At 35.3% G+C, this 25597-nt stretch overlaps 1 protein-coding gene across 9 annotated transcripts in view; it reads left to right on the forward strand.

Annotated features, from left to right (window-relative positions):
- Window positions 1–6904: 6904 nt before the first annotated feature.
- The window catches only part of LOC6038623 (beta-1,3-glucosyltransferase), a 68237-nt gene continuing 49544 nt past the window's right edge, over window positions 6905–25597 (forward strand). Inside the window, exons 1-2 of one of the 9 annotated variants that reach the window (XM_038254273.1) lie at window positions 6905–6999; window positions 16102–16569. In XM_038254273.1, coding sequence (XP_038110201.1) covers window positions 16458–16569 — 112 coding nt within the window. In that variant the 5' untranslated portion in view covers window positions 6905–6999; window positions 16102–16457. Of the gene's footprint in view, window positions 7019–7042; window positions 7233–16092; window positions 16570–25597 lie in introns of those variants that run through there. The other 8 variants (XM_038254272.1, XM_038254270.1, XM_038254271.1 and 5 more) reach the window with 8 other exon arrangements.

Genomic DNA, 25597 nt, shown 5'->3' on the forward strand with positions numbered 1-25597 from the left:
TATTTGTTGCTACTTCATTGTGGAACTACTCACTTTTCCTGTCATTCTCTAATGACGAAATGGCCTTCTTTTATTCACCAAAAATAACAGAATGGGAAAATAATTATCTGATGTTTCGATTATCCGATTTTTTGTATGTCTTGATCAAAAAAATATCTTCTCATTTTTCACAATTTCTTACTTTTTAACATCAAATTCGAATTCTGCGACCCAATTTTAGTTAAATTTGAATGGTTGAATGTCCAAAAAAAAAAAACAGATGCATTTTCTCAATATTCCACCAGCGCCATTTTGGCCGCCAGATTGGATACAAAAATTCTAAATCATGTTAGAGTATGTTGTTTTTTCGTATTTCGATTATCCTAATATACGGTAATCCGAAATGAAATTTTTCCAAGGCCTTAAGATTTTTTATACATTTTTACACTAACAACAGTTAAAATAGGAACCAATTCAACCAAGTCAGGTGAATAAAATATCAAAAAATATCTTCAGATTTGTTGGATTTTTTTAATCTAATTAACCTAAAAATTAATCACATTTTATTTTACTATGATTATTTTTCTCATAAACTATGTGATTTTTTATATAAAACATCAAAAGAAACCTTGCAAATGGTCAACTTGACGTAATCAATCGAATTTTGACACTTTAAAAAAACTTTTGGACATTGACATTCTCTGGCCTATTTCATCCAACTGCTAAGCCAATATACAGCCCTCATATTTAATTTATTAATTATATTTAGTCAATTAAGTAACGTAAGACTTCATGTCTTTAAAATTTTACAATGGAGCAGTTCTCTACGAGAAGGATCTTTTTTGCCTTCCTCACCTTACTGAGGAAAGGCTATAAAATCACTCGAAAAATGAACTTCTTAATTTGACCTTGTAGACCCACCTTCACGTATACCTATCGACTCAGAATCAAATTCTGAGCAAATGTCTGTGTGTGTGTGTGTGTGTGTGTGTGTGTGTGTGTGTGTGTGTGTGTGTGTGTGTGTGTGTGTGTGTGTGTGTGTGTGTGTGTGTGTGTGTGTGTGTAGGGATGTGGGTCTGTGCACCAAAAAATATGCACTCGATTATCTCAGCACTGGCTTAACCGATTTGGACCGTTTTGGTCTCATTCGATTTGTCTTGGGGTCCCATAAGTCCCTATTGAAAATTATGAAGTTTAGTAAAGTACTTCAAAAGTTATGCTAAAAAAACGATTTTGGCGTATGTCCGGAAGATTGTAAAAAGGGTGGTTTTTGTAAGAAAGTTCGAACCGAGTTGATATCTGGATGGAACACTTTTTTATTTGAGTTTGAAAATTATGCTATTTTTTCACTAAAATGCCAATAACTCCCTTTAGATTTAACCAATTCGGATGTTTCTCCCTGCATTTTGTTGCATTTTTTAAGCCCTTTCAAATGCATTTTGAATTTTGAAATTAAATTGAATTTTGCTTAAGTTATAGCCTTTTTAAGATTTTTGACGTTTTTGAACCTACAAACTTTGTGTCCCGATTTGCCCCACTTCCCGTTGACCTAGAGTACTCATATTTTGGCCAGATGCTAGTTTTATATGTACAAACAACCCCTGAAAATTTCAGGCAGATTGGTGAGGTCCAAACGACGTCCCATACAAAGGGGTATGCCCTGTTCGTGGACTCGCCACGGGTCCCCCCACAGACCGTTATTATGAAAAAAAAAAATTTCCACCCAAACCAATGATTGGACATGGTTCTTGGGACCATTCTGCACCTCTGGGCCGGCAGAAATTTCGAATACGGTCAGTTTTAGTGCTTCGAGTAGAAATTAAGGAGAAACAGCATGTAAAATGCGTAGGAAAAGATCAAAGTTTCAATGTTTTAACTCCGAAACATTACTGGTCATGGTTTTAAATTGTACTAACATGTAGCAGAATGATATAAAAACGATTTACAGCACTGACTTAGTCGGATTAAGCCTAAGTCAAGTGACTTAAGTATATTATTTACAAGTTTATACCTTAATATTTGAAAATACTCCTACATCAAGCAATTTGCAGTCAAAGAAAACTATATTGCTCAAAAATAACTTAAAATGGGGTGACATTGTACCAACAAACGCATAAAGATTGCTTTGTAAGCTTGAATATAAAGTTAATTTATGTATTTGCAGACGGATTAATTTGGTCTATTTATGTTCCCACAAAGCAATTTGACATTGACATTCTCTGGCCTATTTCATCCAACTGCTAAGCCAATATACAGCCCTCATATTTAATTTATTAATTATATTTAGTCAATTAAGTAACGTAAGACTTCATGTCTTTAAAATTTTACAATGGAGCAGTTCTCTACGAGAAGGATCTTTTTTGCCTTCCTCACCTTACTGAGGAAAGGCTATAAAATCACTCGAAAAATGAACTTCTTAATTTGACCTTGTAGACCCACCTTCACGTATACCTATCGACTCAGAATCAAATTCTGAGCAAATGTCTGTGTGTGTGTGTGTGTGTGTGTGTGTGTGTGTGTGTGTGTGTGTGTGTGTGTGTGTGTGTGTGTGTGTGTGTGTGTGTGTGTGTGTGTGTGTGTGTGTGTGTGTGTGTGTGTGTGTGTGTGTGTGTGTGTGTGTGTGTGTGTGTGTGTGTGTGTGTGTGTGTGTGTAGGGATGTGGGTCTGTGCACCAAAAAATATGCACTCGATTATCTCAGCACTGGCTTAACCGATTTGGACCGTTTTGGTCTCATTCGATTTGTCTTGGGGTCCCATAAGTCCCTATTGAAAATTATGAAGTTTAGTAAAGTACTTCAAAAGTTATGCTAAAAAAACGATTTTGGCGTATGTCCGGAAGATTGTAAAAAGGGTGGTTTTTGTAAGAAACCCTGTCATGTTATACATTTTCAGAAAGGTATTAAAAAGACCTTTCCAATGAGCCCAAAACATTGAAGATCTGATAACCCTATCAAAAGTTATTAGCACTTAAGTGTTATTTATACACTTTTTGGAGGCCGGATCTCAGATATTTCAATGAAAATGATGTCCGGGTCCATCATGCGACCCATCGTTAGTTAGATAATCGAAAGACCTTTCAAATGAGCCTAAAACATCAAGGATCTGACAATCCTATCAAAAGTTATTGGCACTTAAGTGTTATTTATACACTTTTTGGAGGCCGGATCTCAGATATTTCAGTAAAAATGATGTCCGGGTCTATCATGCGACCCATCGTTAGTTAGATAATCGAAGGACCTTTCAAATGAGCCTAAAACATCAAGGATCTGACAACCCTATTAAAAGTTATTGGCACTTAAGTGTTATTTATACACTTTTTAGAGGTTTGATTTCAGATATTGTGATAAAAATATTGTCTGAATCTTCCATGCGAACTATCGTTGGATAGGTTTTTTTATCAGACCTTGCCGATGAGCCAGAAATATTGATGGTCTGCGAACCATATCAAAAGAAATGAGTAATAAAGTTGATTTGTTAAACATGTTAAGGGGGAATGTTGCTATTTTTACTGAATGTATTGACTTTATGAATATGAGGAAGGCACCAACCACCTAAAGGTGGATTAAGTAACGTTTTTATTTTAAAAAGAAGCCAGATGTAATCACTAGTTTGTCCATATAATTTTCCATACAAATTTGGCAGCTGTCCATACAACAATGATGCATGAATATTCAAAAATCTGTATCTTTTGAATTTATTTTTTTGATCGATTTGTCTTCGGCAATGTTGTAGGTATGAATAAGGACTACACTGAAAAAAAAATGATACACAGTACATTTTTTTGTGATTTTTAATTTAACTATTTGTCACTAAAACTTGATTTGCAAAAAATCTCTGTTTTAATTTTTTATTTTTTTATATCTAAGGACATCAAATGCCAACTTTTAAAAAACATCCAGGTTGTGCAAAAAATCTTAGAACGAGCTATAAATTTTTGAATCAATACTGATTTAAAAAAAAAAACGAAATATTGGTCGCTAGAATTATTCAACTTCATTTTTCGATGTAAAATCAAATTTGCAATCAAAAAGTACCTTAGTGAAATTTTGATAATGTTCACCGTTTTCAAGTTATAGCCATTTTTAAGGTAACTGTTTTGAAAATAGTAGCAGTTATTCATTTTTTTAAATTAGTGCCCATGTTTGCCCATTCTTGAAAAACATATTTTTGAAAAGCTGAGAAAATTCTTTTTTGAACTTAGTCGATACGACCCTTAGTTGCTTAGATATTGCCATGCAACGCCGGTTTAAAAACAGGAAAATTGATGTTTTCTAAGTCTCACACAAACAACCCACCATTTTCTAATGTCGATATCTACGATTTACAATGTTAAAATATGAAACATTCGTGAAATTTTCCGATCTTTTCGAAAAAAAATATTTTTTTTTATCAAGACTAACATTTCAAAAGGGCGTAAATGGAATGTTTGGCCCTTTTGAAAATTTGTATGGAAATATAAATGGACAAACTTATGATGCAAAATGGCTTCTTTGGGTATACCGAAAGCACCAAAAAAGTTTCAGCCTGACTAAAAAATATAAAAAAATCGAATGACAAAAATCTGAGAGAATTGCTCAATGTTTCAAATTGAGTGAGTTGGTTTTCGTATAAGTTCTTTCCATTTTGTTGTTGATCTCGTTCCCTTACTAATTGATTCTTCTAATAAACTCTGCTCAAAACATTCAATAGTAATACAAGATTTGATAGTTACTTGTAATGAACTCCAGAAGACGAATAATACCTCAGTAGGGGAGAGTGGGGAGACTTGATCCCTGGGGACACTTGATCCCAAGCCTGTATCTCGTCAGCATGTGGGTAAAAAAATTAGCGTTGTTTTAGAAAGTTGTGCGAAATTAACTAAGACTCATTGTAGAAAACAAAGAAAAAAAATTAAAAAATGTTTAGATTGAGTTACATACATTTTTCTAAAAAGTGCTGCAAAAAACTTCCAAGAGATCTTTTTTCTTTGTTTTGATATGTATAGAAAACACTCAAAAATTATTCAAAAAAATATGTTTTATACATGAATTGTTTGATAAACTTATCAACTCCAAAACCCTTACGCATTTGATGTTAAATTAATCGTCATACTATTTTTACAATCAATTGTTTAAAAAAGTGCGTTTAGGGAGACTTGATCCCTGCATTTATAAGGTCACTGGAATCAGCCTCAAGATTAATTAATTGGGTAGGTTTTCATACATAGTTTCCTTTAGTATAGTTGTACATAACTTACTGCAGTTTGAACCTTTTTTCAAAAGTTTTGTAAACAAAAATTTCCAGCTTTTGTAAACATGCTTAATTTTGGTCTAAAAAATAATATTTTAAGTTTTTAAATATTTTACATACTAAACTTGTTATATTTTGAACACAAACGTACAGGTTTTCTGTAAACTTGCTGTAACTCATAGAAAATTAAATGTTTGGATGAGTAAGAAACATTTTGCTTAAGATTTCTTCAAAATTTTGAAAGGGGGATCAAGTTACCCCTAACATTTTTAAAATGCCGGTTTAAAATATTTTTTTAAAACGCTTGGCATGATTCGAAGAGTTCATCTGATGAAATACCCTTATTAGCCAAACATAGATGAATGTTTAAGCTTTCAAATCATGCAAAAAGTTTATAGTTTTGTGAGAAATTGACAGAGTTATGTGCGATACAAAAAAAGGGGATCAAGTCTCCCCACGCTCCCCTACATGTTTCAAAAATATTAAGCTTGAGACAAGTAATGCCATTAGAACATTATTTGAAGAATAATTAGAAATCCTCTCAATGTCACCCCGATTTACGGTATTAAGTTCAAGTTTCCACTTTAGTTTCTAAATACCGTCAGTGGGGGTGACTATGGGTCAAAAAACGATACACCACTCGTATTTTCTTAATAACAAAAACAATTTAAATAACATCGAAAATCTTTCAACGTAGATTTGTTCTTAGATAGTTTACTAACATTTTCCCAAAATATGGTGGATTTTGATGAACACTACCTTAAATGCCAATTGTTTGAAAATTGACCCAATCTCACCCCTTAGAGAGGGTGACATTGGGTCAAATGAATCTAAAATGATGCTCAAATACAACGATATGGTAAAAACAAGTCATCCAACAGTGTTTCTTGTTCGAGGGAATCGTATTGACACGCTACAATGTTTGAAGTGGAGATTTTCAAACATTTGGGTAGTTTTCGAGCAATTCTAACAAAAATATAAGAAAAATGATTTTTCGAGAGGTCATTTTTGGCCAAAAACGTACCCCAACTTTAGACAGCTGCCAAAATAACAGGATTTGTTCTAGGAACGAGATTTTTTCAGCGAAGTCATCTTAAGATGTCCCCTACACAACCCTTTCAACAGAATTCATTTTCATTGAGAAGAACCTGAGAAATGGTAAAATCCGTAAAAAATCACTTTGACCCAATCTCACCCCCCAGACCCGATGTCACCCCCACTGACGGTACTTGCCAAAACAAACATGCAACCATGCAATCACAAACCACCTCTATCACAAGACACACAACGTTTAAATGGAAAATGACATCAAGGTTATCCTTTATCCCATTCATGCTCTCACTCCATTTCCCGCAGAGAGCACTTCTCCAGTGCAGTGTGCCATAATTTGTACCGGTCATTCAGAACTGTGTTTACCCTTGTTTCCGCATTCTAAACAAACTGACCTTCATTCATCCGACCACTTCCACGTTGGTTTGTTGTGGTTCATCGGATCTGCAAACACCTGATTGAGTTTTCCCGCCTTTTCCTGACGATTTTCCAACGGTCATGCGCACTTTTCGTCGTCCACTTCGGGCTGGTCGCGCGGTGAACACGTTTGTTTACAAACCGATTTACCGGAATTTCCCGAAGTGAAGTGAAGTTCCCGCTTGAAAACAGTAGTATTTAGCAGCTGATTTTTCCGCCAGCCGCCAGTCATCGGAGAGCAGTGACTCGGTTTGGACGTGAGTTTTCCGCGGGGAAAAGTGTTGAAAGTCGGCGGGAAATTGGATATTTCACTAGACTTGGCGAGTAAGGATTTCAAAGTTGGGTAGATTTTTGAGAATCAATTTGAAAAAAATTGATTCGTGTGTTAAACTAGTGATCCAGAAGAAAAAGTTATAAACTTAATGCTTCAGTATTCACTTTTGCATCGAGGAATAGTACCGTGGCATCGACGTGCTTTTACGACAGTTTGTTGTGGAAATGGTTTCCACCGGAAGAAAATCAGTGGAAAACCGATGTGTAATTAAACGTGACTCTGCGTGAGGCCTCGACCGACAGGCGTGCAGGGTGGTTGTGTGAAGTGATGTTTGATCTTTTTGAGTGCTAGAGTAGATTTTTCATTTAATCAGGGAAATATTGCCCCGAGCCATCTACGATTTGCGTGAAACTTTGATCTAAGGGGTAACTTTTGTCCCCGATCACGAATCCGAATCCGTTTTTAGAAATCTCGTGACGGAAGGCTGTAAGACCCCTTCAATTTTTGAACATGTGGAAAAAGACAATGTGAACATGTGGATCGCCCGTGTGGATCAATCGGACCGCGCACTAGACTCACAATCCAGAGGTCGCTGGTTCGAATCCCGCGGCGGGCGCTCTAAAAATTCTTTGTGTAAATATGGGTATTCGGCGCCGTCGCTCCGTGCCATACTTTCATACACTTAGGAGCCCAGGGCGGCGAAGTCCTTGTAGATAAAAAGGAAGACACTAGTGGTTGGTACTAGCAATGGTGGCCGATAGCTATAAAGTCAACTTCGTTTTTTACATGTGGAAAAAGAAAAAAAAATCTAAATGAAAAAATGACCCTTCTGGGTCAATGTAGATTTGAAAAGAACATTAAATTTCTCTTCAAATGACATGTTCCAATTTCTTTTACAGTTGAGTAACAAAAAAATGCAAAGTTTTTAAAACTTTTTTTTGTTTTTTTCAATGAAAAATACGTTTTTTCGGAATCTTGAGTACGTCATTAAATCTAGCGTCTAATTTTACATAAAAGTCCCTTTGACACCAAATTTCCATCTCATCACCATTTCAAGCTGCAAATTATTGAAAAACATGTATTTTTCCCGTGTTCAAAAATGGAAGGGGTCGTACCGCCCCTCCGTCACGAGATATCAAAAAACGAAACGCAGATTCGTGATCAGGGACAAAAGTTACCTCTTAGGACAAAGTTTTACGCAAATCTAAGAGGGGTCGGGGTAACTTTTGCCGATTTCGTGTGAGTTGATTACCCAACTCTAAAACAGGTGAAATTTGGTTTGCTCTCAACATTTCATCAAAGCTTTAAATAATTATTTTGTGATAAAATTATTTTTCCTTAATGCCGTTGCCCATATTTTTCAAAGTTTAAGGCGTCCTGTCCTTCAAAATCGGATTAAATATCAGGGGACAAAACAAATATTTTTTTATTTTTCAAAAATCGTATCTCGGAAACTTTTAACAACAACTTCTCCATTTTTTTATACCAAATGTAAAATTTCCCGAGTAATCTCATAACAAATTTTCAGACTTAAGCTCTTAGGTCCTGAGACAGCATTTTATTTTTTTTATACGACCTTTTCAAATGTTAGGATCCATCTTTGAAACATTAATCTATTTTCCTTAAAATCCTATCTTGTATCTTATATGGACTTATTGGACGTAAATTAAAGGTAGGTTAATTTGCGTCCAAGACAGCTAAAATCGATTGAATTGGCAGGGAGATATTATTTTTAGAAAAAATCTGTGAAAATCGACGAAAATTGCCATTTTCGGACCACCAAAACACGGCGTAGGTCACCCTAATGGCCAAACAAAAAATACGAGTCTAATTATTTCGGCTGAGGAACCCATAGACAAATTTTGAACCCGATCGGAGAACTTTTTTAACGAATCATGCTGTTTTCGTGCACAGCAAAAAAAAAGTTAAATTTTGGAAAATTGAAAATTTGGTAGGTTGAATATTCCCTCTTGTATTAAAATGTGAGCCTGATGAAAATTCTTCAAAAACTGATGAATACTCATCAACTCCTGTTGTAATATTACACATTTTTTTCGACACAAAATCTGATGAATATTGATGAATATTACCATAATTTTTTTCTGTGTGGGAAGTTGCTTAACACCTAAACATCCAAGCTCGAGTATAAGGGGGAATTTCCATACAAAATCCCCCTTTTTTCGAGCTTGGGAGTTTAGGCACAGAGAACAGATGTACAATGCTCTAATTTGTGTGTAAACACTGTTGCACTAAAAAAATGCGTTGCATACAATCTTGCATCAAAGAAATTAGAGTGTGCAGGATACGCTTGGCGGCGCCACCGTCGCGGTTGAGAATACTTGACTTAACAATGAAAAAGACTCAATAATTTCGGAAGAAAATAAATGTTAACCTCGTTTAAATATAAAATTCACTTCTGTATAATTCCAGTTGACTAAAAATAATGCAAAAATGCATTAACATTAACGAAAACATAACAGAAAATTCATTCAAAAATGATTTTTCAAGCGACAACTTAAAATAGTCCCTTTACACATGTTATGTCCGATTTCGTTTTGTTTACTTTCTTTGGCGCGTAAAATTGCAACCCTCTGATGAAGGACAGTCAGACATTGGTCTGATGTCGTTCGTACGGAATGTTTTATGCAGTGATTAGATGGTCCAACGTTCTGCTACTGTGGGCCATCATGATTTTGGAAGTGGCGTTATCTAGGCGGATAGTGCACACCCTAGCTCTTTTCAACGTATTTTGGTTTGAATTTTTACACACTTTTTTCAATGCTGTTTGTTCAATGATATACATCTGTTCTCTGTGGTTTAGGTGTTAATATGTATCTAGTTTTTTATTGTAAAATTTGGTGAGCATCAACTTATTATGAAATAGTGCGTCCATCCCGGGAATTCCCGTTACAAAAATCCCGGGATTATTCCAAATGCGGGAATTCCCGAATCCCGGGGCTTTCCATAATTTGTCCCAGGAATTCCCGAAATTGAAAAAAAAAAAATCTTATTTTGGTCTGGAAATTCAAATTTGGTTGTGTTGAATTCTTATTAATCGATAAAATGCAATAAAATTTGTATTCGGCAAATATCAGCATTTATTTGGCTTATTACAGAAAATTATTATAACACCGGCAAAAAACATCAAACACCGGTATCTGGGGCAAACAAGGACATAACTTCCAAATGTATTGCTCTAAAATCTACTGTACCTATTCAGACTTTAGTCCCGATTTTCCCCCGGTTGGCGGTAGTAACTTGAAGTTAATTTGTAAAATATGTTTTATATAAAACAATGAATTCAAAACTAATCTAAAATTTTACATTGACTGGTATCATTTTATTTCATGTCGTTTTTTTGTTTTTTAGATATATAAAAGAAATTTTTTAAACTGTTTTACTCATGTCGCATAAAAAAATATAAAAGAAATATTTTCATTAAGACTTATGTAATTTGAATCGCAAAACAAAAAAAAATTCATATTGGAATTCAAAATTGTAGTTGATTTAAAATCAATTTTTTTTATTAATTTTTAAATTCTTTTAGGCTATTTAAAAACTTTTGTCTAGATAGAAGTGTAGATTATCACCAATTAATATTATTAAGCTAATTCTATGATTTTAAGCTTGAAAACATAACAAATATAATGAAAACATAGATTTTACTACTGATACAAAAATTCCCCGGGATCCCGGGAATTCCCGGGATTTCAAAAATATTTTTCCCGTTTCCCGGGAAATTAAAAACCCGGGAAAATTGGACGCCCTATTATGAAACGGTTTTTAATTAAAACAAAATTTTAGCAGAATCCTTGCGGATCCACCCCAGTGAAAACTGCGCGGAAAATCACTGTTTTCATTTGGTTTTAATGATGGTTGCGTGGCGTGATGATGTTTTTGTAACAAACAAACGGTGACCGGCGTAATAATCTGCCCTCAGGGCCACGAAGAGGGGCGTTTTCACGCGATCAAGAGGACAGGTCCCTCGACGGCCTGATGAACGAGGGAATGTTGACCGACGGTATTTTGTTATTGCTGCTACTTTTTTTCGAAAGGCAGAGGGAAGGGAGCAAAATTAAAACGTGTGTATTAATTAAAAATCATTGTTTGCGCGGTGGAATTTGCAGCAAACGATAAAATGTGTCCACGTGTCCGTTAGCGTGTGCGATATTTGCATGAATGTGTTCGTACTTACACACACACCCAGCTAGAGGGACAATTTTCCGCGAAAATCGAGTCATGGTGGTGGTGGCCAGGAACCGGCGTACCGAGAGCGGGAACCACCTGAAAAGTCAACACCGACATTGACTTATTTATTATTTACCACTTTGCGTCGAACTTGGACCGAACCGACACGCTTTGCACGTGCATTTGGTGACGTGGCGTAAACGTCAGAGGGGAAAAGTGGTGCTGCATTTTCGATTTATCGCTGCTTACGTATTCTAGTATTGGAAAAGTTTCTGATCGAAAGCCAGCCGCGGTTGGCGTGAGAAATGTTTGACTTTAATAGGCTCGTATCGATCCGGTTGGGTGCTATTTTAAAGTGAAATGTGTACTGCTGGAGGTTTGAGTTACTGTTGAGAAAAAGTTTTAAGAATACTTCAAAGTTAAGCGATTGCAAATGGAGGTAAAACAAATTTGGTATTAGTTGGCCAAATAACAAGGACAAATATGTTTCCTTTATTTCACATTGTGAGTTTGTCCAGAAAAACTTTAATGTTATAATTTATCAAAAAAAAGAATGGAAAATAATTAATCAACAGTCACATGATTATTCCAAACTGTTCTCAGTAATATTATTCTACACACTCTAATGTGTTAGCGGCGCATGTTTGATGTCCATTCATAGCCAATCATCTTCAAATACTAAGATTAAAAAACAAATGTCATTACCATGAAACCAAATACAAGTTCTTCCAAAGTTTTACCAAAACAATCAAATTACTTGTTAAAGAAAAAAAATTGTTTTCATTCTGTTGAAAAAAATTAATTAACTCGAAGACCTTGTAAAAACTTCACACTATTTTCCATAGTTTTAGAGAAATTCGGTAAAAAAAACTGTAATACCTTAAAAATATGATTTGGTACTCAACTTTAACTCAGGAAAAATATCAATAATTTTGTTTTTGTTATCACTTCATAAATTTTCAAGCAAAGCATTTCGTATGTTGTGCGCTATCTTGTGACAACAACATTTTGGTCGAAAATGAGTTGATGATGACGTTTTGTTATAATTAACAAACACTACAAGATGCTTTAAGGTGAAGCCGTTGATCATTTTCGAAGAAAATTGATCATCACTATAAAATATTCTGTATTAAATTCAATTTGACGAATTTCAGCACCAAAAGGAATCAGCATGTGCCAGTTGTTGCCTTCTTGAAGCCACTGAAGGAATTTTTGATCTAAATCAATTGTGCTTCAAAATTTATATAATTTTGTGGCACAGTCATTGACGTCCTAGTTGGCAATCATTGATTAATGACGATTTCCATAACTTTACAAGGAATGGGATAATCGTTACCAAAAGGAATCAGCATGTGTAGGGCACTATTCTAAACAACTTGTTGAAGGAATTTTGTCAAAATATTGAAAGCGACGCAAAATTTATATCTTTGAGCGAAAAATCATGACAATGATGGTAGTCTTCACGTTAATCCGATTTTGGAAATTCGCTTTCGTTTCCCGGATATCGCAAAACACCCTTGTGACATAGACCATTTCCAGAGCAACATTTGAAAGGGGCGGTACGACATTGCTCTCACGGCCTTTCGTCCCATTTAAACGCGTGTAATGAAAGGCCGTAAGAGCAATGTCGTACCGCCCTTTTCGAATGTTGCTCCAGATTTTATCATCAAAATAATCATGCACACTTGTGACACGTCATACATGTTTTTGGAAAATGTGGAAAAAAATTCTTATTTTTCATAAATTTGTGTTGATGCATATTTTTTTAAAGCAATTCCATCTTTTGTTTTTGAAAATATACTGATTAAGTCGATTAAACCATTGATTTGAGCATATTTAAGTTTGTATGGGAATTCTGTGCACACTTGTGACACGTAGTACAATTTTACATTCGAAACACACTTGTGACACGTGCTTTTTATTCCATTGTTATAAGTAATAATTTTTCGATTGAATTATGATGTAAAACACAGCTGAAAGGAACACCAAAACTCTGTTATGTACCTAAATGAACTCATTGTAACTTGATTATTCACAAATAAAACCGAATTGAATTGAATTGACACGTGCTTTTCACACTTTTGTTTACATAATTTACTGTATCTTTAAACTGGTGTTACCAAATTAGTTGATACTTGGAGCGTTTGTTTAGCGATAGTATACGAACCGAATGCTTCAAAAAGTTTGACTCCACAATTCATAGATTTGATATTATTTACCATCAAGCTTTTAAAATCGATTTTCTCGAAAAGTACTAAATGGTCGTTGTTACAAGATAGCATACAACAGATGATTTGTTTTGACATCCCGGATAAAAAATTACCATTTGATGACCATATTGGATCATACAATGACACTTTGAGAAATGGTAACTATTTGTGAAATCGTTTTTTTCAATTTCCCAAAATTAAAATTTAACTATATTAAACTATTTGTGAACTGTTTGATTTAAGGTTACTTTTTGCCAAATAGTACTTAAACCATTTATTTACCATACAACAAACAGTTTTTGACGAAAATAGTACTGAGTTTTTAAGGTTACCATTGCTAACCACCCTTATGCCAGATGGTTAAACCATTTGTGAGATAGTAAAAATTCATGCCAACCATATAATTACCATTTTTAAAATAGTAGTCAAACATTTTTGGAAATGGTAGTAACAATATAGTTTAAAGTTCAATTACCATATGAAAAAAAGTTTTTATATGGTACTTTTTTATGCGGGATATCGTTTGATGTTAATTTAATTCAAAATTATTAAGCTTGTAAAAATTGGTCTTTATTTCGGAATGTGATAAAAACTGTATTATTGAGAATGTATAATTTTTAAATTCGCTTGTGTTGGTAACGTTGCTGTCAATATTTGGTAAAATGCCTTTATAGAAAAAAACGGTCAGAAAATTCGGGGGCCAATTTTTTTCCAAATTACTCCAACATTTAAAAGGAAATAGAACTCTTCTGTGTTTTTTTATTCCCTTGTACAGTACCGCGAAAAGTCGATATTTCGGTGAGTAGGTACTTAGATATTTTGAAATGTAATAATTGCAAAACAACTGGGCAGGTGTAAAAACACTTTTTTTCATTCAAATATTAATACATGTGATTTTAATTTTTATATTTTTTGTCACTCAAATATTTTTTCAAGACAACTACACTGAAAATACGCCACACTTTTTATTCAAGTGCCCAAACACATGAATGATTTAATAAAGCCACATTATAGATTTAATGTGTTTGTGTTTCAACATCAATCCAAATCACAATCAAATGCAATTGTTTGTGCGATTGACTTTTTGGTATTTTTTGACACGTTATTTTCATTCGGGTGGCTCAAGCTTTTCAAGTGTTTTGCTTATGAATTTGTCCCACTGTCTTGAACTATTTAAAGTGATGAGGAAAACACATGAAATTGATCTTAAGATCTACACAAAAAAGCACTATTCAAAGTCAACGTGATTTTCCACTTGAATTTAATGTGTTTCACTGATTGATTTTAGCGCGACTTTTATCGATGGCTAGAAGCGAGGCTAGAACTTGGCTAGAACGAGTAGCACAAAAAACTCTCCCGTTTTCAACTGGCCGGCCGGCGCAGTGGTAGCGTGCACGACTAGCAAGCGAGAACCTGTATATCGCTTGTACGTACTATTATTTTCCAACACCATTTAAAATTCAAGTGCTTGGCTATTGAAATTATTTCATGGCCAATAACCGCAATTTCGAGTGTTTTGCGATTGATATTTGAGTGCTCACTACTGCAGGGTCAGATCATGTGCGAAACACTTCGATGCGCTGTGTGAGTTTTGCTCAGTGTAATCTACTGAAAAGAATTAAAAATGCAATTTCCTTCGGTTAATATCATATTGAGCATGGTTGGGATCAGTTTTGAATAATTTGATTTTTTTTTGAAATTCCGATGTACAGTACCGCAAAAAGTTTTTTTTTCGCCAGAAAAAAAAACGTCAATACTTATATATTTTAGAAACTAATGATTGCAAAACAACTGGACAAGTGAAAAATGCATTTCAATACACTTTTTTCACAGAAATGTTAAAATCAAGGCTTGTTATTCCAGTTTTGCCCCTCCTCGAATTTGGTCAGAGTCAAGGGACATAAAAATCAAAAAAAAATTGCAACGGCCTTATTAATTTTGAAAATTTTGAAGAAAAACAAAATCTAAAAACCAAAAACTCGAATAATCAACAATTCTACACGAAAACAGCATGATTCGAAAAAAATGGTCAGATCGGACTCAAAATTATGCTGAGGTTCTTTGGTCGAAATAAGTAGGCAAGGTTTTAAAGTTAGCCTAACAAGTTGCCAAAATCAGACTACATATTTGTATATTCTCTAAACGCCAGAAAAAGACTACATTTTCAGAATTATAGGTCAATTTATGTTACTATTAAAAAAAACCTTTTTTAAATATTATCATGAAATTGAATGGACTATCCCGGTACATGCTTTTAACAAAATTTTAATTGGAACTATAATTTAAGCAAAACAAAATGTAAAGTTTATACATTCACGTAATCTTTTATATGAGTAAATGTTATATTTTTGTTATCTTCGATGGCATCGACATTTTATTTTTATCAACGTCTTAACATTCCCGTAGTAACAGTTCAATAGGGCGAATCTGCGTTTGTAAACAAGCAGTCTAGCCCCCTCTTACTTTACGTGAACTGTCACTTTAGCAAAAGGGATAGACTGCTTGTTTACAAACGCAGATTCGCCCTATTGAGCTGTTACTACGAATTTTATGAAAGCCTCGATCAATTTAGTTAGGCTGATCAAACTTCAAACAACCGTGATTTATTCCACACACTTACGTATTCTAACCAATACCAATCACGCACCGCGAGATAAGCCTCGCTCGCCTCGAACGCATAGATAACAAACGTCACACGCCACCTCGCGCCGTATAGTTTCAAACACGATGAAATAATCATTCCAGTATTGACAGTTGTGTCAGTCCATACCACAGAGAAGTGAGCCATAGTTCCACAAAAACATTTAAAATTCATTACATTTCCAGAGCATAAAACATTCCGCACAAAAGCACCAATCGAGTGAGATAAAAATTGACACTTTGGTAAAGCTTTGAATTTGCGTGTAGTAACAGTGCCAGTGCCGGAATAAATAATTCATTAGAACAGCCCGGACAAAATAAATGAATGAATGAATGAACGACGCTGAATGAAACTGAAACCAAGCGCAATAATCGCGGGGTAAAGTGCGACGATAGAAACAAAACCCAACAAAAACGGCGAACCGCGAAGCAATGTTCCAATTGTCAACCGAAAATGAATCGGCGGTTTAATGAAATTAATTATGCATTCGTCACTGTTGATCTTGGCGTTCGTCCTGGTGCTGCTGGTGGAGCCTATCCAGCCGACGCCATCCGAGGAGCGTTCCGAGCCATTCCCAGTCGGTAAGTTGTCACTCGGTGTAATTTAGCTCCAAATTAAAAGCACTCCATTGAGGGGGATGTTCCCCTCGGTGTGGTGTCCTGGCATGATAACGAGGGTAAACAGAAAAGAAAACGGTGAATGGGAATGGTAACTGATTCTATGTTTTCGCGATATGATTCAGATGTAATTTTTTAAGTTTTTTTTTTCAAACTTGTCAATTTAGGCAAAACAATGTGAATGGGATTTAAAATATGGGAAACAACTATTACCAAATCTATAATGTATAAAACACAACTTAAATTTTGACTTTTCATTTTTTTTTTTTTTTTTTTGCAAAAATAAAGTATCTTGAAACTCAGATTGTACCAACATCGAATTCAGCATCTGCATGAAAATGAAAAAAAGTAAACATGCGTTCTTTTCAAATACATTTTTACAAACTGATAAATAATAGATTTTATACTCAGAAAATGTTTCCAAAATTGATTTAAAAAAAAAATCTTAAACTAAACACAACGATGCAACATTTACCCTGTCAGCTGTCTCTTTGAGGGAATTAAACGAAAGGACGAAACTGCTCCAAGGCCATCATCGTCATTTTCTCCGTCAATGAAGAAGCTTTCAGATGAAACCAAGCGCTCAGGGTTGAGCGCGTTTCATGTTTGATGACCAAGTAACTCAATTACATAGACTTTGACTCGAAAAAAATAGAAACATCGGTGATGAAAAAGAAACAAAACCTTTCTCATATAAACCAACAATAACAACATTCCGAAAATAGATGTCTTCACCTTACGAAGAACGAAAGACAAAGTCAAGACTATTCGTAATGAGAAAATGAATTTGTCATGACATCAATACTAACTGTTTTACTATAAGTTTGACCTCGAAAAGCTTTTTGAAAAAAAAGTTGTTTCTTTATATCTAGAATTCTTCACATCAAGTTGACATTATCGAGCATTTTTTAAGGCTCAAGTCAATCAATTATTTTATATCCTAAATATTTTGAAATAAAATTGAAATAATAAATATTTGTAACTATAAAAATAAGAATAATTTTTCAATTTTTGATCAAATAAAAAACACTTTTCGTTCATGTGGTAAACCACAGCCAGTGAATATGGCAAGGTTTGTGGACAAAATAGTCTATCTGCGGGATGTCCTCTGAGCGTTCTCTGTTGTGTACAATGCAAATAGGTACACGTTGACTTCACATGATATGATCGCTTGTTGGCTGGTTAGCGTACATTAGCAACCAATGTCCTGAATACATGTGTTAAATATGTTTAGACTATTACCCTTTCGATTTCAAAATAGTTTCTGTACTTTAAAAATTGTATATTTCCAGTTATTTTACATCTTAAATTCATCTTATCGAGTTGGACAAAAACGTAAATCGCTCAGATTTTTCAGCGCTTGAAGTACTAAATCTCCCTTTTCAAATACAACCTGGCTCTTTTGACCCTTAGAAGGAATCATTCCCGATCGGCCATTTGGCGGCCATGTATGTTTTAGAAAAAAAAAAAAAACATTCTAATCTTGATTTAGAATGTGTATTTAAAAAATGGGTTTCTTTTTGTGTTTGTACAAGCATATCGTGATTATATTTTCATTTCAATTTACTATTTCTGAACCCTGAATTCAGAACCATCATTGACTTCCATTGCCTCAAGAGTGAAAGACACCTTCTACGACCTTCAGTCCGAATTGTCTTTATGTTTAACCAAAAGTGCTAAGAGCATAACATTTCTCTTAAACTTAATCCTGAATTGTTATGTTCAAAATACTGATTTTGAAAGGTTTGCTCAGATGCTTTCTTCAAATTTGGTCGTAGATGGCGAAGTTTACGAGATAAAATTTTTGGTGTCTTGGACAAAGTTGCTTGGATTGACAAGCGAAACAACTTTTTGGAAGACAAATCAATTCGTGAAAAGTTAGAATATAAAAAACACCCTTATTTTCAATCAAGCCAAAGGTTGCTCCTTCCGACTCTTATATAGCCCAAAAACGGCACCATTTTTCGAAAAATCTATTTTCCACTTTATTTTGCAATATTGGACCTCGAGCATTGTGTGCGTGCCATCACATGTAAATGTTATTACTCGCACAGTACGGATTAAACTATTGGCTGTGTAATGTTTAAAGCTCATATTTAAATTAATGATAAACATTAGTTTCATGCAACTTATGCACGTAATTTAACTATTACTGGTTAAATAAATCATTGTAATGTTGATTTCTAGCAAAACAATGTAAATGGGCCAAAGCCGAAATGTAAACAAGCAGGCTGTCCTGCTTACGTCAGTGGATGTTTATATTAGGAACGATTTTGGTATTTTGGTAAAATTGTTCTATCATCCTTGTACACCCAAAGTTAGAGAACGAGGGGATAGTCCTCACGAAAAGAAACGTGAGGAAAGTACTATTCTGCGTGTTCATTCGTTCATTGGAACAGTTCATCCTATTGAGTGGCTTATATGGACAAACGACCACCACTTAGTCACCGAACCATGGTAGCCCATACGGCAAAGGCACGGTTCAATATGCCGAAGGTCTTGAGTTCGAGTTTCGGTACCGGTACTTTTTTTTTGATAGATGAACCCATGAGTAAAGTACCTCTCGGTAATTTCGGGATTTATCCTCTCCGTCCGCACACAGTACCATTTTACTACCGATTCGTGCCCTTTATCCTCTCGTTTGCCGATGCCCAGTTCTGGGTGTACCTTTGATGTACCCATTTTCGACCCAACTTCTGATTGGTTGGAATTCCGAAGCACGTAGCGACTTTTTTGACGTAGAGTTCATCGCCAAATAGTACGGTTACCAAACAGGCTACATCTAGCAAAACAATGTAATTGGGCCAATGTCGAAGTGTAAACAAAGAGTCTATCCTGCTCGTTCCTAATGTAAACATCAACTGACGTGAGCAGGACAGACTCTTTTTTTACACTTCGGCTTTGGCCCATCTACACTGTTTCGCTAGATTTGTGGCTTGAAACAACACAATGATTTCAAGCAAAACATTGCAAAAGGGCCAATGCCAAAGTGTAAACAAAGAGTCTGCCCTGCTCACGTCAGTTGATGTTTACATTAGGAACGAGCCGGATAGACTCTCTGTTTACACTTCGACATTGGCCCAATTACATTGTTTTGATAGATTTAGCCTGTTTGGTAACCGTACTTTTTGGCGATTTGGCGGAATTCCAGCCAATCAGAAGTTGGGTCGAAAATAGGTTCATCAAAGGTACAAGGATGATAGAAGAATTCTACCAATATAGATACCAATATAGAGTCATACATCGACTTCAAACTACTCTTCACTCACTTAGCTGTGGTGGCCGAGGCAGTTAAGTCATTGAGTTAGCATGTTAAAAGTTCCCTGGATCGATTCCCGTGGACAAAACTGTCTTTTTTGTTTTGACGGATGAACTTTGCTCTAGAAATAACTCTAGAAATACTCTCTTGGCACTATTCTCTGGGTCTGAAAATGGTATCACGATTCTCTCGGCGCGAGGACATTATTCTCTTGGACGCTTGCTGCTCTGTTTTGGGTGTGAGAGCAATATACAGATAGTTTTCATCTGTTTTCTGGCATCCGAATTGTGTTATTGTCACAATGGTTTTCAGATCAATTTTAATATGTTTGGTAATGTACAAATAATACTTAAAATAACTCATAATGTTGATGCAAATTAGCCATATAATTTTAGGTTAAAAAAAGAGAGAATAAAATATCAAACTTTAACTGTGGTTTCGGATATAAATAGAAATTTCGCGGCGACTTACCTGACACTATAGTGAAGTGACACTATACCGAAGTGATGACTCCGCAAACTTATCATCTCTAATTCTGAGTGCAACGACATGTTGTGTTGAACGTGAGATTAAATGTCACTGAAAAAAAAAATATTTTGTAGCTCTGTCAGTAAATCAAAACGAGCGATTTCCACTCTCGCCGTACTTTTTCTTTCCACATCTTCTGTCAAACTTAATACTATTGCGCTTGCGCTTGGCTTTCGGAGGTTTTGGATGTTGGCAATTTCTGCAAGTAAACCTAAACATAGTACACAACTTATTTAGTTTTTTATTAAATAAACAAAAAAAGCTGACAAAAATTTCGTCAATCAAAACAAAATAACACACTGATCGAGTAATACTAAATTTAGTTTGACAGAAAATGCGGAGAGAAAAAGTGCGGCGAGAGTGGAAATCGCTCGTTTTGATTTGGTGCCAGAACGCCAAAAATTGAATTTCACTGAGGTAGAAGAAGTTGTTCAAAGCATTGGTTTTGTTTGATTTTTTCGTTAAAATTTTGATTTTTTGTACTTAAACAGGGAAGTGTTACAATAATTACGTAAAACTGATTGAGCCAAGGGTTATCTAAACACGGTCTACCGGACTCATGCTGTTCTACTGCAATCATGTTGAATGCAAAACGTTTCTGCATTTAAGGCTGGTCACCCTTTGCTGCATTCAAGAACTATACAACATGTTCATGGGGAACACTGTGTAAAAAGTAAAAAAAAAAACGAATCTAAAATAAATGTTAAAAATCAAGGGGTATAAGGGATTTAAAACAATATGTTTCAATCATACATAGCTTGGCGAAATAATAAAACGTTAAAAGTCAATTAATCTCAAGAGAACAATAAAATAATTTTAAAAAAAGCAACACAAATCAAAATAACTTGATGGTTCAAACATTTTTCAAACTGTGCCCTCTGCCCCGCACTGCATCGTACATCACTCGTTGCTGAATTCGCAAACCTTGTGTGAAATATGGCCGCTTCTGATTTAAGGCTTTGCGCGGATATAAACACTTTTCGAGTGTGAGGACGTATGTGTGGCGACACGGTTTTCCCTGACTGGCCGAACCGCGCGGGAGGACCAACCAACCCATCCCATTGGGTGGTTGACCGGAGGTGACGTGATGACAGGAATCAACGCTCGTTAAGTTGTGTAAGCCGACACGACAGGATCCTAGAGGTGGGGGTTGGAACAGGCCGGTGTGTATGTGTGTGATGGGAAACATGTTTTTATCGTTTCGGATCTAATTGAAGTCAGGCAATATTTATTGCACTTCCGCATCACCGGTTTGGGTGGTGCACCGGAAGATGTGCTGCATAGCAGGTGCAAAAGGTGGACGAGGATATTTTTGACAAATTGCTTCATTTGTTCAAGGTTGAACTGAGTGTTTTCACGATAATGACATTGAGATTAAATTATTCTTAATAAATCTAAAAGTCTAAATTTGGTATTATAAAAATCAACAGCATTTATTGCTTCACAATATATAGTTCTCAAAAAAACGAATTTCCACAAAAACATCCCGTCCGCATAAAGCGTTTCTGAAAGCTCCCAACACTAAGTGCAAACATAACACAAAATTTACACATTATTGTAAACTTCGCGCAAGTTGGTTGCGTTTTCGAGCTTAAAGCTCGCCCGCCGCCGCTGGCACAGACATTTATGATGTTAATTATGGTCGGTAATAAAACATGTAATTAAAACTGAAAAAGTATAATTAGCAGTAACATTGCACTCTGGCTCCTGCTCTAGGTGGTTCACGCAAAGGGGGAAGGTTCAACAGTGGGAGGGGAAAAACCCCCGCCTGCAATTGTAACGATTTTGAAAGCTTTGCTGCGGGAATTAATGCTGGCATGAAAATTTGCATAACAAGCGGAAAAGTGTATGTTTCGAAATTTTGAAAGTTGGGTAAACTTTACCAAACTTGGTGGTGGCGGTGAGGAAAGGCTCATAATTCTAACCGCAGCGTTACTGGCGGTGCTTTTCCTGATGTTGTTGAGGGAACCACCGAGAACAGGTAGGAAACAAGCACACACGCGCTGACGACCCCAAAAACACATACACACACGTGTTTCCTGTTCTCCCAGTTGCGCTGCGCTGGTGGGTGGTGGAATGAAATTTCGAAATTGTCCATCAAACCGAGGATACAAAAACGACCAACCAACGACGACGACGACCGCGGTGACATGGTTTTGGTTGGGTAGATGTGCAAAATTACTCGATTTTAGCTGATTGTGGTGTATAACCGACCGGTTCTAGGATAGCGTGGCACACGTGGTTAGGATTGTGACTATTTCATGAGATTGAGTATAGCTAAATATTTGGTTTCGAAATCGAGATTGATACATGATGAAAGAGATCTGAACGATTCATGCATTTTGGGATTGTGATTTTTTATTTAAAATATGAATAGTCATGTTCAAATAACTTGTTGTAATACAATATGTCAGAAAAAATCTAAAACTATAAAAAAGAAAATTGAAATAACAAAAGCCTGAGTCTCAAAAATATGTTTTAAAATACATTTTTTGCAATTCCTTCGTGAAACTACTTCCTTTTCCTGTCATTCTTGAACGACGAAACAGCCTACTTTTCACTCGTCGTATTTTATGTACGACTCGTGCTGAAAATCCCCTTTTTGCAACTTGTTGCATAAGCTACTATTACACTAGTTTTGCAATGATTAGTTTTCAAAAAAAGTAAGATTTGATGAAAACAAAAATTTTAGCATTTTTTTGTGCGGTACCGTAAACCGGGGTGACATTGATAGGATATCAATTTATTTTTGAAATATTTTCCAACTGTTAAGGTTTGCATCAAGATTATTATTTTTAAAACATGTACTGGGGTAGTTCACACAAGGTCTACGCACTATTTTTGAAAAAAAGATTTTTCAATGTTGTTTAAAAAAATAGCTGCGTTGAAAATTCTTATTTTGAATTCCGGGGTGAGTTTGAAAGTCATAGTTTTACCATCAGTAGGGCTGCTAGTATAGTATTTAAGAAAAATCAATCTGTATGTTTAGTAAACTAAGTTTATAAGCTTTTTAAAAAATACATATACATTTTAGGTAAAATTGTTAAAAAGTCAGAATTTGGCCTGAATTTCGTTGAAACCATTTCATATTGCATTTTAAACTAAATTCGAAGCACGAATCAAAAGTTTTCACATCTTGTATCAAAATTGTTCTACTTAAAATGCCTATAAATTCAGAGAATCTTTTGGGTTATGTTTCGAAAACACATAATATTTATTATTTGCAAATTTATGATACCTTCTTCTAATGGAAAATTTTCCAAAGAAGCCGAAAATGCGTTCCGTATTCCGATTCAAATTCATGTTCATGGAGAAAATAATGAAAAATAGCATAGCATAGCATTGGTGTCTACCCGTGGTTGCTACTCTGTTATTGACCAGGACCTCCAAGAATTGCTCCGTGGACCACAGATGAAGAGTAGGAACCAATCATCATCACTTCGCAACTTTCAAATCTCCCTATCATGCTAGTCAATCACAGCGCCGGCCACGACCAATGGTAAGACACGGGAAGTGGATGGGAATTTTAGTCCGATACTTGAGTGATGAAGACCGCTAAATCGGCTGCGTCTTCGACAAAGTATCACGTGAGATTTGAGGGTGTTAGTAAGATGGGTATGAAGCCAGGATTCACCGTGGTAAGTGATGTGGCCGGACAATGTTATTTATAGTCCTTAAGTCTTCGTTGTTCTTAGATTCATCTTGAAAGCTTTCCAATTTGGTTCACCAAGTTTTTGTGGTGAATTCTGGTCGTGTTGAAAGTTTAATATTCGCCTAACGAGTATGCAACCAGTAAAGTTCTTGAATTCAACTTTGCATTCATTATTGCATTTGTCCTGTTCTTAGATTCACAGATTTCAATCAAGTTTCTTGGATTCTTATAGCATTCTTAATCCTTCTAGTCAACTAAGCCTTAGTTAGCATTTTTGTCTGCTGACCCACAGGACGGGGGATCGAACCCCGCCGCGAGTTAATGAGTTTTCGTTCATATTGAAGTGTGCAGATTTCCTTCTTTCTATAAATTATCGATTGGAGCAGATGGGAATCGAACCCAGAATCTTCCGCTAACAAAGCGAACAGCGTAACCATTCAGCCACGCCTACCCCTCATGGAGAAAATAATGAAATATAGAGAAAAACTTTGAGAATATTAAAATAAAACTATTCATCAATATTTTCTAAATTATAGTTAAATAACTTTTTAAACTTTTCAAAATTTTATGAAAACTTTTTCTACAAGTATTTTGGACACTTCTGTACCACGATCAGTATGATTCCATACCATTAAAAAAATACCATTCCGTACGTATTAAATTTATATTCTTCATTTTGCGGAAAAATCTCAAACCTATCAAAGTCACCCCGATACTGTAAACCGAATAACCCCATCGAAGATTTATACGTAGAAAGTTGTGTTTTACTGGCCTGAATCAGAATTTAGATAAAAAAAATATGGTATGGGTATAAATCGTAATTTTTTATATTTTTTTTTAGATTTTTTATTTTTTTGGTAAGAATTTTTTACTGATTTGGCCTTATAGGTGGATCGACCCTTAAAAAAATTAAGCAGATTTGTAGAGAAATCTCCGAACAAACGCTTCATACAAAAATGATTTGTTTTTTAGGGAAATTGTCCACGAGGGAGGGAAGGGGGGGGGGCTGAGATTTCAAAAAAGTATCCATGTGGTTTGTTGGTCCCATACTATTATTACATATATTTTACAAACTGGTTTTGTGTTCTTCTTGTGAAAAATTATCCAAAATATTCGAAAATGCATTCCGTTTTCCGATTAGAACTCAATTTCATAGAAGAAATCAATAAGGCTAAAATTTCGAGTATCAAATGCTACAAAATAATTCTAAAAACAAAGCGCCTCAATTCAATCTTTCTTTCTTAGAAAAAAATCAAATTTTCTCAGATTGTTTGCTTCTATCGGATGGGGAAGTAAAACGTCGGTCCATTAGCGTAAAATAGGTTTTGAGTGACTCACCACACATAACCTTCGGACGCCTAGAAATGAGTAGAAACTTGCAACAGAGACCACAAAAGATCCGGGGTTGTTAAAGTACGTTGCTTTTTTGCAGATTGTTTGCTTAGTAAAGTATTTTTTTCCCATGACCCATAAAGAGTATCGGGGCCGCATTTACAGTTGTGTTGGTCCAAGCCGGGATTTGAACCCCGATCTACCGCTTACGAGGCGGGAGC

The sequence above is a fragment of the Culex quinquefasciatus genome, chromosome 2 (assembly GCF_015732765.1).
Source record: "Culex quinquefasciatus strain JHB chromosome 2, VPISU_Cqui_1.0_pri_paternal, whole genome shotgun sequence".
Taxonomy (NCBI): domain Eukaryota; kingdom Metazoa; phylum Arthropoda; class Insecta; order Diptera; family Culicidae; genus Culex; species Culex quinquefasciatus.